The sequence below is a fragment of the Pan paniscus genome, chromosome 1 (assembly GCF_029289425.2).
Source record: "Pan paniscus chromosome 1, NHGRI_mPanPan1-v2.0_pri, whole genome shotgun sequence".
NCBI classification, from domain to species: Eukaryota; Metazoa; Chordata; class Mammalia; order Primates; family Hominidae; genus Pan; species Pan paniscus.
The window spans coordinates 119,519,146-119,535,217 of NC_073249.2; the positions used below are offsets into that span (position 1 = coordinate 119,519,146).

A 16,072-nucleotide genomic window follows, 5' to 3' on the forward strand; every position below is an offset into this window, starting at 1 on the left:
TGGGTGCAGCACACCAACATGGCACATGTATACATATGTAACTAACCTGTACATTGTGCACATGTACCCTAAAACTTAAAAGTATAATAATAATAAAATTAAATTTAAAAAGAGAAAGTATACTAGAGTGGAAGAAGAAAATAAGAGAAAATTTAGATGTCTCCAAATTTCTTATTCTTTTACCAATTTTATTGTTATATAATCTTATAAATGTACTGTGTAGGGGCCATGGAACAGCTAGCTGACTCTGCTAAACATGTATTATGCCTGCATTTTAATAAGTTTACAATTTTAGTTATAAAGGTTTAGTGATAAAATTGTAATACTCATATTTAAATGTATTATGATAACATAATACATTTTGTATAAATATAAATTTTATATATCTGTAAATAAAACAGTATATTTTATGTCTCAAAAAAAAATTAGGTGTTACAATACTTTGGCTTTGATAGTTACCAAATAAGGGGTACCTTTTTGACAAATTAGTGTATGATTTAAAAAATCACTTGCTAAACAATCTTTGTACTGAACTTGATATACTCTTCTCTAATTGAAAAAGCACTTAAGATCTTACAATGTTTCAAGGCTGTCATGATTAAATTAGCTTTTGTTTCATAGACTGGACATATGGAAGGTACATGTAGGAAACTGGGTTGAATCTGTACTTAATCAATGGCGTAATCTGGAATGCCATGTTTTTAAAAAAATTCTGAACAAAGACCTTTCCTCCTTATTGGGTCTAAATGTGGAATCATGTACTGGTTGATCCTTTGAAGCCATGTGTTTTTTTAGGCATGTTTACAGTGGCCCCTTTTATGTTAACTTGCTGATTTTCATACTCAAAGAAGACATGTACTTTATGGCTTGAATCCTAAAATATGTGACTCCTCCACTGGGAATGTGTTTTAATTGTTTTTGAGAACATAGTTTTTAAGCACCTCTCTTTGGTTCCTTCCTAATCTTCAGAGTGTACACACTTAGCTCTGGAGAAGCAAGTTATGTGTTTAGGAAATGATAGCTTATTTTGCTGAGTGTTACTGACTCTGCCATCTATAGCAGTGTGACTTTAAATAGATTACTTACTCTGAAGTGGGCCTCAGTTTTATCTGTAAAGTGGAAGTAACAATCACCGCATACAAAATAAAGCAAATACACAAAGGAGTTCTAGCACAGTGCCCATTAAATAGTGGCTCCTATCCATCCATCCATCCATCCATCCATCCATCCATCCATCCATCCTCCCATCCATTCTTCCATCCTTTTATCCTACCATTCATCCATTCATATACTTATAAAGTGCCTACTATGTAACTGACTGTGTTTCATGTTGGGAGAACCAGAAACTAGAGAACCCGTTTCTAACCTGGAGGCCTCCATGATGTAAGGAATGATCAGAACTCAGGATAGGTAATGCACCTGGTTTTCATTTTGAGTTTTTTAATTAAGGTTTTTGTAAATCATATTATTGCAAATATATCTAGCGTTAAACCTATAGATAAAAATCTAGAAAACTTATTGAGATGTTACAATGGCTTTGTATTTGATTTCAAAAATGTCTTTTGTACTAGTTAGGTGCTTTGGCTTATTTGGAAATTTTTGAGAAGTTATGCTTTCTGACCTGTTTTCTCTGTTTTTGCAAGTTGATGACTTCACTCATTAGTGTGGGAAGTCAGATTTTGTAGTAGACTGTCATGTTTTCCACATACTCTATGTCAGGAGAATACAAATTATCCTCTACTACATATCAGGAACTTTCTTTCTTTGAATAGCTATTAATTTAGTCTGTATTATTATTATAACAACAGTAATTTCTAATGCTATTGAATGAATGGGCTATCTGCATTTTCATTATTACTTCTTTCAAACAATGAATTATCAATTGAGCTGTAAAAATGTACTCTGTTCAATCTTTGCATTTCCGGATTCCTTTTGGCAGCATTTTCTTTTCTTCTTTGTCTTCTTCTTTTTTTCTTCCTCTTTCCTTGAAAGCTCTATAAAATTGCCTTCAAGTGAAATGAATATAAAATAGGAAATTGGCCATTTGGGGCACGTTTTCTAGTGCAGGTGTAAGGCATAGTTTTTACTAAGCCTAACAACATGCAGGACAATTCTGATCGTGTCATCCAATTGATGATGATAAACATGTTGCTTTTAAGTCTTTGTTGCAATATGTGATAAAAAAGTCTTAGTAACTCCTGAGAATATCCTTCATGCTGGAAGAAATTGTTCATATTACAAACTTTATTTTCCCAGAAAAGATAACTATACTTATCACAAAAGAAGAGAGGGCAAGACAGAGAAACAGGCAAATGTAAAATTAAGCCATGTCATCTATGGTTTCTATTACAATAGAATGCATAGAAAACATAGAAATATGTGTTTTCTTCTTAGAATAAAGACTGTGAAACAGTGAGGATTCTGTGTCTTATATCATGGGGTTTTATTTGCTCCATTGTCATTTACGAATATCCAAATGTTCCACAGGGAGAGTTTTGTAAGCTAATTGGAACCAAAAGGCAATTATAAGCAGTAGAACTGTAATCAGTGCCAAAAATAATATATATTTTTATCCACAATGCAAGTTAAATAACTTAGAAAATAGTTGTGATACTTCACGCTTACTAATCATACATCCACATGATCTTTATTCTAAGAAGTGAAAATGTTTTTACGCACATTCCGATTAATTCACAAGGTCTTCATAAAGAGGGTAAATGGAAAATCATGTTACCCTCATTTAGAACTGTGACTTTAAAGGGCCAAATTTATGACCTGTTTATAAAATTGCAGTTGTAGAGTTAAAACTAGAGTCCTTTTCAGACTTTTGGTCCCCTACTTTAGTTCTATATATTAGACCATTGTACTTTGTTTTAGGAGAGTCATTTAATTTTCTAACACCTCTAAGAAAAACACACTTTTAAAGGCAGTTTTGTTATTTTTTGGTAGAAAAAATAGTAAACAAAACATCACTTTATGTATAACTTTTTGTGTAACAGGAAGAGTCACACAGAAAATAAAAAGTCAGAAAGTAAGTTGAGCTTAGAGAGAACTTGGAGGTTCTCAGGAGGAAGGAAGCATTTCTAGTCATGCTGATTTCATAGGCAACGAACCTGGGGGCTGGTGGGCTCTTGACTTGGCCAGGGGCAACCAGGTGCTGGATTCCCTGCTACCATCCTCTCAGCCATCCAGACACAATGGTGTTGAATGTTCTGTAAGCTGGCCTTTGTCTTAGTTTACCTTGTCAATAATTTTTACTTCCCACAGGACTGCTGTATTTGGTCTTCAAACAGTCCAGGTGACTCGCTTTTTTTACAGATATTTTTTCTTCATTTTAAGCTGAATAGAAAAATGAAGGGCTGATTAGGGGGATCTTTTTCACAGGAGACCTGTTTTCTCAAACCTCCAACCATTGATGTATATGTTACCCTCTTCCTGGTTTTCCCTTTCACCCCCGTTCTGTCAGCTAAATCCTTCCTTATCATCAAGGCACAATACTGGGTTGCCTTTTCTGACATCTTCTCAGAACCAAAAAGGCTTCTATCATAACACCCATCATACTGTGTCCTAAGGGTCTTTTTATCCTTCTTCCTGCCTGGTTAGAGCACTCCAGAAATATAAAAGCTATGGGTTTCATTACTTTATCTCAGTTCCTAGAATAAAATAGGCATTCAGTCCATAGGTCTGGAATGAATAAGCCTATTCAGAGTTGTGATCTCCATAAGGTGTTATTTACAAGTTTTAAAAGGAATTGTTTATTAAATTATACTTTATGATGTCATTTGAAAGACCATTAAAGTATTTTTTCATCTGTCAGATTTAAATATGCCTTTTTTCTCTCAGAATAATTTTAAAACTACTTAACATTGTTTCCTCAAATTTCTCATCTATAAAATGAGATTTTAATTCTTAAATGACTCATGGAGTGTTGTGAGACTCATAGGAAGTAAACTTGAAAAGAGATTGAAAAGGAGAAAAAAGTGTATTTGGGTATAATGATTAATGATTTTGAAAGACATGCTTTATTTTCCAGAAATGGAAAAATGATAATCAGGTATTTTTTGTTTCTGGTTTTGTTTTTAGGTTTCCTCTTCCCAATATTTAATGTGAAGAGTCCCACTGGCACATATGGTCTCATAGAAGACTATTCTGCCTTCCCAATTCTCATACCCAGTTTTTGAAATTTCTTTAATCAGAGATTAAACTTTTACTTCATAATTAGACATAAAAATGCAAATGATCGATTCTGAAGAGATTGGTTGATTTAAATAATCATCAGGGTAAAAATCATGAGCCCTTTTCTCAGAGCAGGTTTGATTGAGGAAGACCCAGGATACCTCACAGAGAGTGATGGAGATGGGGAAGGAAAGAGAGAGATAGGGGTTTACAGAAAACAAACGCTGCCTAGGGAATGTGACTGAGAACATAAGTGATCTGTGCAGTAACGCACAACCCAGAAACCCTCTGAGCCTGGAGAACGGAGGTGCAGCTGAGTGGAGTTAGTAGATCTTTCCCTCCAGCACCTCTCCCTGAAACTTCAGAAGTCAGTCACTTCAAAGGATTCTTTTCCTTTGCCCTAGATTAAAAGGAGACTTCTAATCCTTTCTAGACCACACAACAATATTAGCTCCAGTAGAATTTTCTAAAGCTGTGTATTTTTCTTCCTGATCTAAAATTCAAGTGTTAGTCTGCATCATCATCAGAGGCAAAGAAGAACATTACAGAAATGTAAGAAAGAATCAGATCTCCTTTGTTAAGAAAACTGATTCCGGACACCAAAAGACTCATTGCTTTGGGTTATAAACCAGAGAGTAAACATTTCTTGGAACTGTTAAGTGTTTTTCCCCTTCAGATTCCTATCCAAGGGCATTTCTTCATGATGTCTCAAACTCAGATTTTATCATGGCAATGATCCTTTTAAGGCAGTGTTGGAGCTTGTTTTCCCAGTGTCCCGCTGTTCATCTTGGCTTTTCTTCTAAACTGCCTCTTACCACTGATGTATTAACCCCATCCCTTGAGTAAAATCAGTAGAAGCCAAGGCAGAATTGAAACTGTGGCCATGGGGATAAAAAGCTATGTGAAAGTGTAGAGGCTCAGTCGGCATTAGTATGTCCTGTAATCATGAGACCTTGATTTTGACAGGTATTTGCCTGTAAATACTGAGTTAAATCAGAGTCCCTAATTACAGGAAAGGAGAAAAAGGCAGTGTGTGACTGCACTAGAACAAGGGAGGCCTTGGGAGAGATGATTATAGAAGATAATAGGCATTAGTAAAGGCCTGTAAGAAACATTTTCCCTGGGTGATTGTCAACTGGCTTTGATTAAATAGATCATAAACTGAATTTGCAGGAATGTTTCCAAGTGTACAGACTGTAGTATGGGAATTGGCAGGCCTCCTGACAAAGTGGGTGAGGTCCTAATTGTTAATTCTCAAAATGGGCATTTTTGGCTAACAATTCTTGTATTTTTCCAATACTTGGTACAGTGCAATGTAGATTATAATGTACTTAGATGAGGACACTGCCATCTAAGTAGAAGTTCAGACAATGAAGTATTATCTCTTTTTTTTCCTGCAGGGTAAGGGAGTAACATTATGGGAGAAAGTTCTGAGAAATTCTGTTGTGGTCCTTTTTCTTCCATTATTTTATTACTATGTAAGCTACATTCTGCCATAATGACTAAAAGTTTGTGTCAATCACAGAATACTTTCAGTGGGCCATGAATTTGGAATTCCATCTGACGTGATTATTGATTTGATAGTGCAAGTGGTTTCAGTAAAGTATGCATGTGCACATGCCCTTAAGAATTGTGGCCAAATAATTTATCAGATTATAGCATATATTGAATTTTAATTATTCATGATAATTTGAATTCCTGAAGAATGAATTAATGAATGCAATTTCTAACAAATCAACCTTTATGTGCTTCGGAAAATAGACCGCTTCACACTGAGTTAAAAACGTCACTAAGAAGCTGAAATGTCCTTGTCTTCTGTAAATAAATGCTATCAGATTAAATTACTGGCCTGGCACAGTGGCTCATGCCTGTAATCCCAACACTTTGGGAGGCTGGGGCGAGTGGATGATTTGAGGTCAGGAGTTTGAAACCAGCCTGGCCAACATGGTGAAACCCCATCTCTACTAAAAATACAAAGATTAGCCAGGCATGGTGGTATGTGCCTGTAATCCCAGCTACTCGGGAGACTGAGGCAGAAGAATTACTTGAGCCCGGGAGGCGGAGGTTGCAGTGAGCAGAGATCCAGAGATCGCGCCATTGCACTCCAGCCTGGGCAGCAGAGTGAGATGCCGTCCCAAAAACAAAACAAAAAAAAAAGATTAAATTACTGACACACATCATCCCTAATTAAGAATTTGTGGATCAAATATTTTTTGGCCAACCATGACTGAGTGGAGTACTGTGGGGGCATTGCAAAAGTGCGTATATAATGTAAGCAAAGAACATTGGTGGTAGCTGAGACATTGGAAATCCTTAGGTCGTGCTCTGTGTTTCACAGGTGAGGATAATGAAGCCAAGAAGGGTTGAATGACCTATTCAAGATCAGAAGGCCAAAAATAAAACCCAGGCTCCCAACTCCCTAATCCTATCAAATTATCACCTCACAGGTTTTTTCCTGATCAAAAATATCACAAAAATCTATGAAAATAACCAAAGCAAAAGTGAATTAAGGAAATGGCATTGTCTGAATGAGATCCTTGAAGATTGTGTCCACGTCTATTCATTTTTAATTCCTTAGTATGTAACACAGTGCCTTGTGCATATTAGGAAGTCAATAAACTTTTCTTTAAAGCACTACTTTTGCTTTTAGTAGAAAAGTAACATTCTTTAAAAATATCTCATGCTGCCATGAGCATTTAGTGTTTATGGTGCTATGACTCAGAATATTTTCTTTGTAATTAGTTATGATTAAAATTGCCAAGGATAGAAAAACATTCATTTGTTGTCTGCCAGTATTAGAAAAGCAAATTTCTTTGGACCTTTGTTAAGCCTGGATTGGTTTTGGGTTATATGGCTTCTCACCAAGATATGGTAGAACCTGATTCTTTCCAGATTTTGTATTGAGTAACAACGTGGGTTTTGGCTTACCTACATGTAGACTGGTTTTTGTTGCCAAATTTTTTTTCTATCATTAAAGGTATTCTCTTGTTTCTTTCACACACACACACACACACACACACACACACACAGTCATAAGACTATAATTTAGGATTGTATCATGTACATCCCACCCAGTGAGACTTTGGAGAAAAAGCATTAAGACACCCATGATCAGAGGATTCCCTTTCTTGCTGCAGAAACACAGGGACCTCACCAAATACATTTTTGAGTAACAGGAGAAACACTCGGTGAAGTCTCATTCCAGTGTTGTATTCATCTCAAATCTAATAAGTGTAGATGTACAGCTTATGGCTTTTAGTGGGTTTTTTTTCTCAGTATACATTTCACAACTTTTAATTTTTAAGGGTTTTTGACACTTCCATCTGCCAAAATTTCAGAGATGTAGTAAACACAATTTTGTGTGAATTGGAAAAACCATCAACTATAATTGAAGCCTTTGTCATGTATTTTGATGACTCGATGCAATTATAAACCCATACAAATTGAAGGTAAATTTAATTTCAGAGATCCTAGACCAAGGTACGAGTTTCTTAGACTTATTCAGAATTCTAAGCCAATGACAGCCACTTTACAAGAGAACTATGCCAGAGATAGGGACATTTTGTACTGTCTTTTGAACAACCTCATGAACTTTCACTATTTATACATTGGACAAAAGTTAAGGATCATATCCCCTTTTGACTAAGAAATAACAAAAATGCATAGCTTATGGTTTTGTTCTTTTGTATGTGTGCATGAGTATTTTGGAATTAATGGTAGTGGCCATCATATAACCATATGCAGGTAGGCTTGGCAAGTTTTCAAAGTGTTCACTGATAGAAAATGCATATCTTACTCATCATATAGGAAGCAATTAACAATGAAAGAATATGCGTACTGCCAAGAAAGCATTTGAGTAAAGGAATGGACTGTCAGGAATATAATAGTTCCCGTTCAGGTGAAAGTGATATGAGAGTCTATGTTCCTTGCGGCTTAGCAAGTTTACTGAAATATAAAGAGAGTGGTAGGATTGTACATAGGATTAGACATTTCTATTTTAATAACACATGAATGGGCCAAATAAAAAAGGAAAACTTAGAAATGAAGTAAGTGAGTGACAATAATCAAGAAGCAATATTATGGATAAAATAAAACAAGTATTTAGCATTTGCAAAGTACTTTCATGCATATTAATTCTTTGATCCTTGTAACAACCTAGTGAGGGATGTGTGGCAGATCTTGTCATCATCCCTGTTTTACCACTGAGACTTGCAAAAGGTTGCACATCTTTTTATAGCAGAGCTAGAAATAGAACAAGCTCTTCTGATGACACATCCTATGATACTGCCTTTGTGTGTTTTCCAAGAACTATCCCTTATGTATATGTAACTGATGATGGTTACAATATGGCTGCAGCTGTGATTAAAAATCTCTCCTTACCAAAGGCTAGTTTCTGACTCGGTCTTTTCCTGATCGCCTCCTCTTTCCTGGTTTTTTTCTTTTATTGCATGTCCTCACAAACTTCATCAGAATAATGCCAAAAACAGTGTGTTCATCTTTCCGTCCATCCTTCCTTCCTTCCATCTGCCCATCCAATCAATAAACTAATTTGTGTATACAGTGTATTCACCTATATTCCCATTATTCATGGCCATGCTGTACATCTTCTTTCCCCAAACACTCAACCTGTGTACTTCTGACAGCGGGAAGTGACTGGGCAGGGTGACAGTCGCTCTGACCATTACCCATGTGTGATAAATTGCTTAGTAATCTCCACAGCACCATCGTGCATACATTGAGAGTGTTTAGGGCATTGTAACTTGGGAGAATTTCCAATTGGTCATAAATAACCATTAATCTGTCCCTTTTACATTCAGCTTTCCACATCTGTTTCAAATTGTTCAGTGCTATTCCAGGAGTGCATTAAAGCTCCAATCCAGGTAGTATTAAGGGGATAAATGAGCCACAGGGAAGAGACACTGTATTTTTCTCAAAGCAGTTCTTTCTCCTTTTTACAGAGTTAGGAGCCAAGCAATTTACGATTAAGATTTTCAGAAGATATGCTTTGTCATTTTAAGCCATCCTTGTCTGTGGGTTTAAAAATGAGGTTTTAGCTCTAGCATCCTGGCATACCTTAATGTATTTCTCTGTACAGGTAGATTGTGAATATCATTTCTACCAGCAAACCTGAAGTAGTTTTAATTCATCATGATTCAGTGTGGATTCTTATTGAAGAAAAATGAAGAATAGTTAAAACCTAAGGTCAGTTAGAAATAAATAAGTGCCAGAGTATGCATTTATGTTTGTGATGTTCGGGAATGTCAGAAGAAGTTGTCAATAATTTTAGTTTGATACATTTTCTACAGGAAAAAAATTGCTTTTCAGGAAAAAGGCATTGTTATTTTATGAATTATAATTTAATATTATGTTGCTTTATGTCTGCTCCAGATAATTGAATGAAAATTATACAGGTGCATTTTTTTCTTACCATATAGTGCCCATAAGATATTTTCTCATGTGCTTTCCAAAGAATGTATTTTCATAAGAATGACCCAACCTGTACTGTTAAATTTACAAAAGTCTCATCACATAGTACAGAGATGCCCTGCAGAATAAATGCATATAAAGATAGCACCGTATGGTATATCAGATGACACCTAAGTATGAGAGAGGAATGTTTTCAAGTTGACCGTGAAGATGTTCGGGGACTTACAGAACAAATACGAGGCAGGAGGATAACTAAAAGATGATTCCCTATCTTTGGCATTTGTAATACTCATAAAAGGGATGACAAGCTGATTATCTGACCCAGAATAAAATGCCCACAGAGTAATGTAAAGAAGAAGGAAATTCAGTTGCATGTCTCTCACCAAGGTTAGTAAAAACCTCATATCATCATATAAAGTACAGTAAATCATTGGATTTGAAGTTGGTCTATTTCATAGTTACAGTCTGCAATTTCATCCATGCATAGGGGATTGACAGCTGCTCCACCCATTAGTATTAATGAATTACCAACGCACATCCCACACACATCCACCAAGAAACCAAAGAAAGCCCTCCTACACACTACTTTGTTTTGAATTCTCCAAATGTTGTAGGATAGCTATCTTTTTAATAAGTAGAAGTTATTATATAGCTAAAGCTGATAAGACTAGGAATTAGTAAGTAATTGTAACTTTATTCATACGTTAAAATAGGTTAAATTATCTCTCACCTCTCTGTCATCTAAGGAATGCCTATGACCATTTAAGAAATGGGACCTGAACTGCTAGGGCATTTTATTAAAGAAAAAACAATTCAGAATGACATTGGCAGCCTGTTTAGTGAAATTTTTTCCCTCCTGAAGGACCTCCAAGAGTGTCCTTTAAAAGAGGTGAAAAAGAACAAAATGAGTTTTGATATGATGACCATGTGTACTTGTTTACCCAGAACAGTTCAATTTATACCATTTGTTCTGGCATAGTTATTAGTCACTACCCATTTACTCTCAAAAGGTCCTGATTTGAATGGAAAATTATATGTTCATCTAGTTTTAGAGCATTTCTTATACAACCACGGTCTCTTCCTCTACCCCTCTAGTATGATTTCAGTTCCCATTTATGTCTTTTGTGTGGAACACCTGTTTCTACAAAGGAAGAAAGAAACAACTATGCCAGTCCATACACTTTCATCAGCTAAAAAATTCATCTCTTTTTCCTACTCTTTTATTCTTTGGGTTCTCATCCTCTTTTCTCTGCTTTGTGACATTGCACTCCCCAACACTGTCCTTATAGAATATGTCAGGGACAGGTCAAAGAATGTCACTATATGAATATTTTCCTATAGAAACAGTCAGCTTAATCCTTTTCAGTGCTTGTCTGTGTGAACAAAAAAAAAGTGACATACAGTCATGAGTTACTTAATGACAGTGATACATACTAATAAATGCATCATTGTGTAAATGTTATGGAGTGTAGTTATACAAACCTAGATAGTGTAGCCTACTACACACCTAGGCTACGTGTATAGCCTCTGGCTGCCAGGCTACAAACCTGTATCGCATGTTACTGCACTGAATATTGTAGGTAGTTATAACATTTGTGTATCTAAACATAGAAAAAGTACAGTAAAAGTATGGTATTATAATCTTATGGGAGCACCATCATTATAAAGTTAGTCATTGACTGAAATGTCATCATGTGGCACATGGCTTTATTTTATTCTTTTTAATGAAGAGGAATTTAGGGCCATGCTCCTCATTGACAGGGAACTATCAGATTGAGTTATATCTCCCCTTAGAAACATTTATTAAGGGCTCACTCTGTGTGTGACATCTTGTTATACAAAAATGACTGAGAGATTATCCCTTATGCCAAGGAACTCACAGTCTATTAATAGAGAAGACCATGTTGAACAATAATTACATATACTACTAGGAGTGAATACTACTAAAGCACTACTACTTCATGTATCACCAAGGATATGGAAAGGTGCGCATGGGATTCAATCTGGGATCTGCTCCTTGGGGAAGAGATGACAGAGTAGGTAATGTGTGAACTGAGTTTTGGAGGAGGAACAGAATGAAGGTATCAATTTACATGAGGGGCTCTGCATCAGGTTTGCTCTGAGAAAGTAGGTAGCATTACATTGGCCAACATACACTGTCACAAAATATCACTTATTCTCCTGTACACTGCATTCTATAGATTAAAGCCTTTTGTTGTTGTTCTGAAGAAGAGTGGAAGTTGACAGTTTACTATTTATAATAGCCATAATTTTCCAATTTGTTGATACACCTTCAAATATACTTTGGAAAGACCATTACAGAGCTCTCTCTTTGGCCTTTCCTCTGCAAAATAGACTTATTTCCTTTATGTACTCTCAAAGATCTTGTTTGTTTTTTAAAGCATTCTTATTCTTTTCTCTTCTGAGCTTAATCAGTGTATGGTTCCCACCACACTCCTTTATATTTTGCACTCAGGTAGCATTGTAGTGCGTTTATATATAAAGGTCTGGCTAGTGGTATAGTCCCAAATACCATACTTATTTACTTGTATCTCACTGCCTGCTGAAAATAAACCATTATAGAGCACTTGATAAACACAGCTGAATGAAACAAACAGTTCATCCAACCTTGTAGTTACTGCTACCATCCCTCCCAGGTCTCTGATTCCTCTCTCTCCTGATCGTTTCTTTCTGCCTTGTTGTTTCACTAATTTCTGTAAATTCTGTCTTCTATCTTCTCTTTACATTTTTTCCAAGTGATGCAGCCTTGCTCCAATTTTCAGATTCCTCTCTAAGTCATCTAAGTCTGTGTTGTATGGATGGATTCTCTAGTCACCTCCTACCTCCATTCTTCATACTTTTCCCAGTCTTTAACTCAGAAACAGATCATCTTCTCTTCCCATATCTAATCCACTGGCCAGTTCAGCAGACTTAGTTAAATAGTGTCTTCAGCATGTGTTTCTCTCCCTCCAATTCCTTTCCTTACCATGGGATCAGTTTCCTTGTAATATTCTCAACTCCAAAAGTGAGACCCATCTAGGAGCCATATTCCACATTGGTGCAAGTTTAAGTCTTCTAAAACATACAACACCTTTAAAGAAATGCCATCACCAATGATAGAATTCAGCTATCACTGTCAAATTGTTTCCTAACTACTTTTTATATTTAAGTCCCACTGTCTTTCTTCATGAGTCTCTATTATGCTTATACAGAGAGGCAGTGCAGAGCCCTGAAGTTAGAACATCTGAGTTTGATTTATGGCTCTGTACTTGTTAGCTCTGTGACCATGGGCAGATTATTTACTTTCTCTGTGTCTCATTTTCCTCATCTGTAATGTGGGGATAGTAATTGGACCTACCATAAAGGATCATAGCAAGGATTAAATAAAACACTCAGAGCAGTGTCTAGCACATATTAAGGATTCAATAAGTATTAGTATTTTTGCAGTTTAATGATAAAAACCACAATTACTTTTGCACCAACCTAATAGAGTCCTATTCTCCAAAATCTCACGGTCTTCTTCTGTTAATAAGTATCCTATTTCTTTTTCTTAAATCTGAAAATCATCCAAAACTTACATTTCACTGTTTTCTATTTTCACATCTTGAAATCTCATCTTGCTAGAAAGACATTCTCATGTCTTCTCTTAGACCGGTAGTATCCATTTATATGGAATTCATAATTATATCCCTTCACAAAATTCATATGATCTGCTTATGCCAATGAATATAAAGGTGAAAGATAGAAACTGCTGTTATCTCTCTATTGTAGGTGTCCCCAACCCCCAGACTGTGGCCTGTTAGGAACTGGGCCACACAGCAGGAGGTGAGCTGCCAATGAGCAAGCGTTACTACCTGAGTTCCCCCTCCTGTCAAATCAGTGGCGGCATTAGATTCTCATAGGAGCGCAGACTTGACTGTGAACTGTGCATGTGAGGGATCTAGGTTGCACTTCCTTTATGAGAGTCTAATGCCTGAGGTGGAACAGTTTCCTCCCAAAACCACCTGCCATGCCCCCAGCACCCACCTCACCTCACCCGACATCCCTGGGGCCAAAAACGTTGGTGTCCACTGTGCTATAGGATTGAGAGATATAAAGCTAACAAAATTGAAGGGTAGATTGAAAAATAAACTTGAATTATTTTATGATCATGACCTGAAACCACATGTAAAGTTGAACAACCAAGAAAACTATCTCTGCTTTTGCTTCCTTTTCTGATCCACAGTAAGTTAATGCTCAGGACTGGATATAACACATAAGGAATTCTAAGGATCCTAAGTAACAGTGCTATGTATGGGGCATCATGGGGTTATCATTTGTGGTAAATTTGTTCTCAACACTGGCATTTTTTTTTTTCCTTAGGGCAGAAATTTAGCATCTGGAGAGGTTGGATTTTTTCCAAGTGATGCAGTCAAGCCTTGCCCATGTGTAAGTATTAGTATCTTAATTTTCTCTTGCTTCATTTTGTTTTTGATCCTGTGATTAATTGTGCAAAAATCTACAAAGGATGCTGGCCAGGTCAGTTATTAATTTTATTAATATTTTCTGGAAGAATCATTATTTTCAACATCATTATAGTTCTATTGTCAGAATATGTTTTTAATATTAAGAAAATATATAGAAGAGGCAAATTTTACTTAGTAGAATTTATATAACTAAGTAGTCTAAAAGGTTTTAGAAGAAATAAACAACAGCTACAAATTAGACGCATTGTACAAGTTTCCCCTTTCCCACTGAACTGAGAATGGTACGGTCTGCCTCCAGTCACTTGGGTTACAGGGCGATATTACACTTCAGCTGATGTCTTTGAAAGCTTGCTAGAAAATGAAAAGTCCACAAATTTTTCAATCAAATGTCTAAATATATTTTCTATACTTTAGTGTGACATTACTTTTTATATAATGTCATAATGGAATTTTCTGAAAATATAAAACACAGATAAAAGGAGAACAAATGAACATTTCCTCAATTAATATTATGGGTGAATGTAACCTAAAATGTACTCCCTGGTGTGTACTGATAAATTTCTGTTTAGGGTAACATGATTTTAGTATCATAATATGGTATTATGGGTGACGTTTTCCGCACAACTTTTTAATTTATTGACTCCAAAGTAAATGAAATTTCTTTACTAATACGTTGGAGATGAATGCCTGAAGGGGAAAAACTCTCCTTAATCTATCGTGCTTGCTATATTTCAGTAGTTACTGAATTTCCAAACTGGACATTCTTTTTACTGTTAGAAACATGAGAATCTGCCATCCTTGGCTCTAGAATGTGCCCTATAGGATAATTTACTCCACTCATTCAAGCTTAATTACTTTCAAAATCAAAGAGAATAGAAAAGCGTCTGTTACTGTGTTGGTTCTGTGATCTAATATCACATTTGTTTAACTTTTATTTTAGGTTTAGGGGTACATGTGCAGGTTTATTATTTGGGTAAATTGCATGTCATGGGGGTTTGGTGTACAGATTATTGTGTCACTCAGTTTCTAAGCATAGTACCTGATAGGTAGTGTTTAGATCCTCACCCTCCTCCCACCTTCCACCCTCAAGGAGGCCCCTGGAATCTGTTGTTCCCTTCTCATGTCCATGTATACTCAATTTTAACTTTCACTTATAAATGAGAACATGTGTTACTTGCTTTTCCGTTCCTGTGTTAGTTCACTTATGATAATGGCCTCCAGCTCCACCCATGCTGCTGCAAAGGGCATGATCTTGTTTCTTTTTATGGCTGTATAGTATTCCATGGTGTATATGTACCATATTTTCTTTATCCTGAAACATATGGGCATTTAGATTGATTCCATGTTTGTGAATATTGCTGGGATGAACATAAGCATGCATACCTTTATTTGTAGAACAATTTATATTTCTTTGGGTATATACCCAGTAATGGGATTGCTGGCTCAAAAGGTAATTCTGCTTTAAGTTCTTTGAGAAATTGTCACACTGCTTTCCACAAAGGCTGAATTACTTTACATTCCCACCAGCAGTGTATAAGCATTCCCTTTTCTCTGCAACCTTGTCAGCATCTGTTATTTTTTTACTTTTTAATAAAAGCCATTCTTACTGATGTGACATGGTATCTCATTGTGGTTTCAATTTGTATTTCTTTAATGATTAGTAAAATTGAGCATTTTTTCAAATGCTTTTTGGCCAAGTATATGTATGTCTTCTTTCCAAAAGTGTCTGTTCATGTTATTTGCCCACTTTTTAATGGAGTTGTTTTTTGGCTTGTTAATTTATTTATATTTTTTATAGATGCTGGATATTAGACCTTTGTCAGATGCATAGTTTACAAATATTTTCTCCCATTCTGTACATTGCCTGTTTACTCTCTTGATAGTTTCTTTTGCTGTGCAGAAGCCCTTTAGTTTAATTAGGTCCCATTTGTCAATTTTTGTTTTGTTGCAGTTGCTTTTGGCATCTTAGTCATTAAATCTTTGCTGGGTCCTATGTCAAGAAT

The 16,072-nt window shown here is 35.9% G+C and overlaps 1 protein-coding gene across 3 annotated transcripts in view; it reads left to right on the plus strand.

The window, feature by feature from the left end:
- Positions 1-16,072, plus strand: part of VAV3 (vav guanine nucleotide exchange factor 3) — a 400,971-nt gene that overhangs the window by 340,550 nt on the left and 44,349 nt on the right. For all 3 annotated transcript variants that reach the window (XM_034932393.3, XM_003822235.6, XM_055115325.2), the window contains one exon: positions 13,966-14,031. In XM_034932393.3, the coding sequence (XP_034788284.1) occupies positions 13,966-14,031 (66 nt within the window). The remainder of the gene's footprint in view (positions 1-13,965; positions 14,032-16,072) is intronic.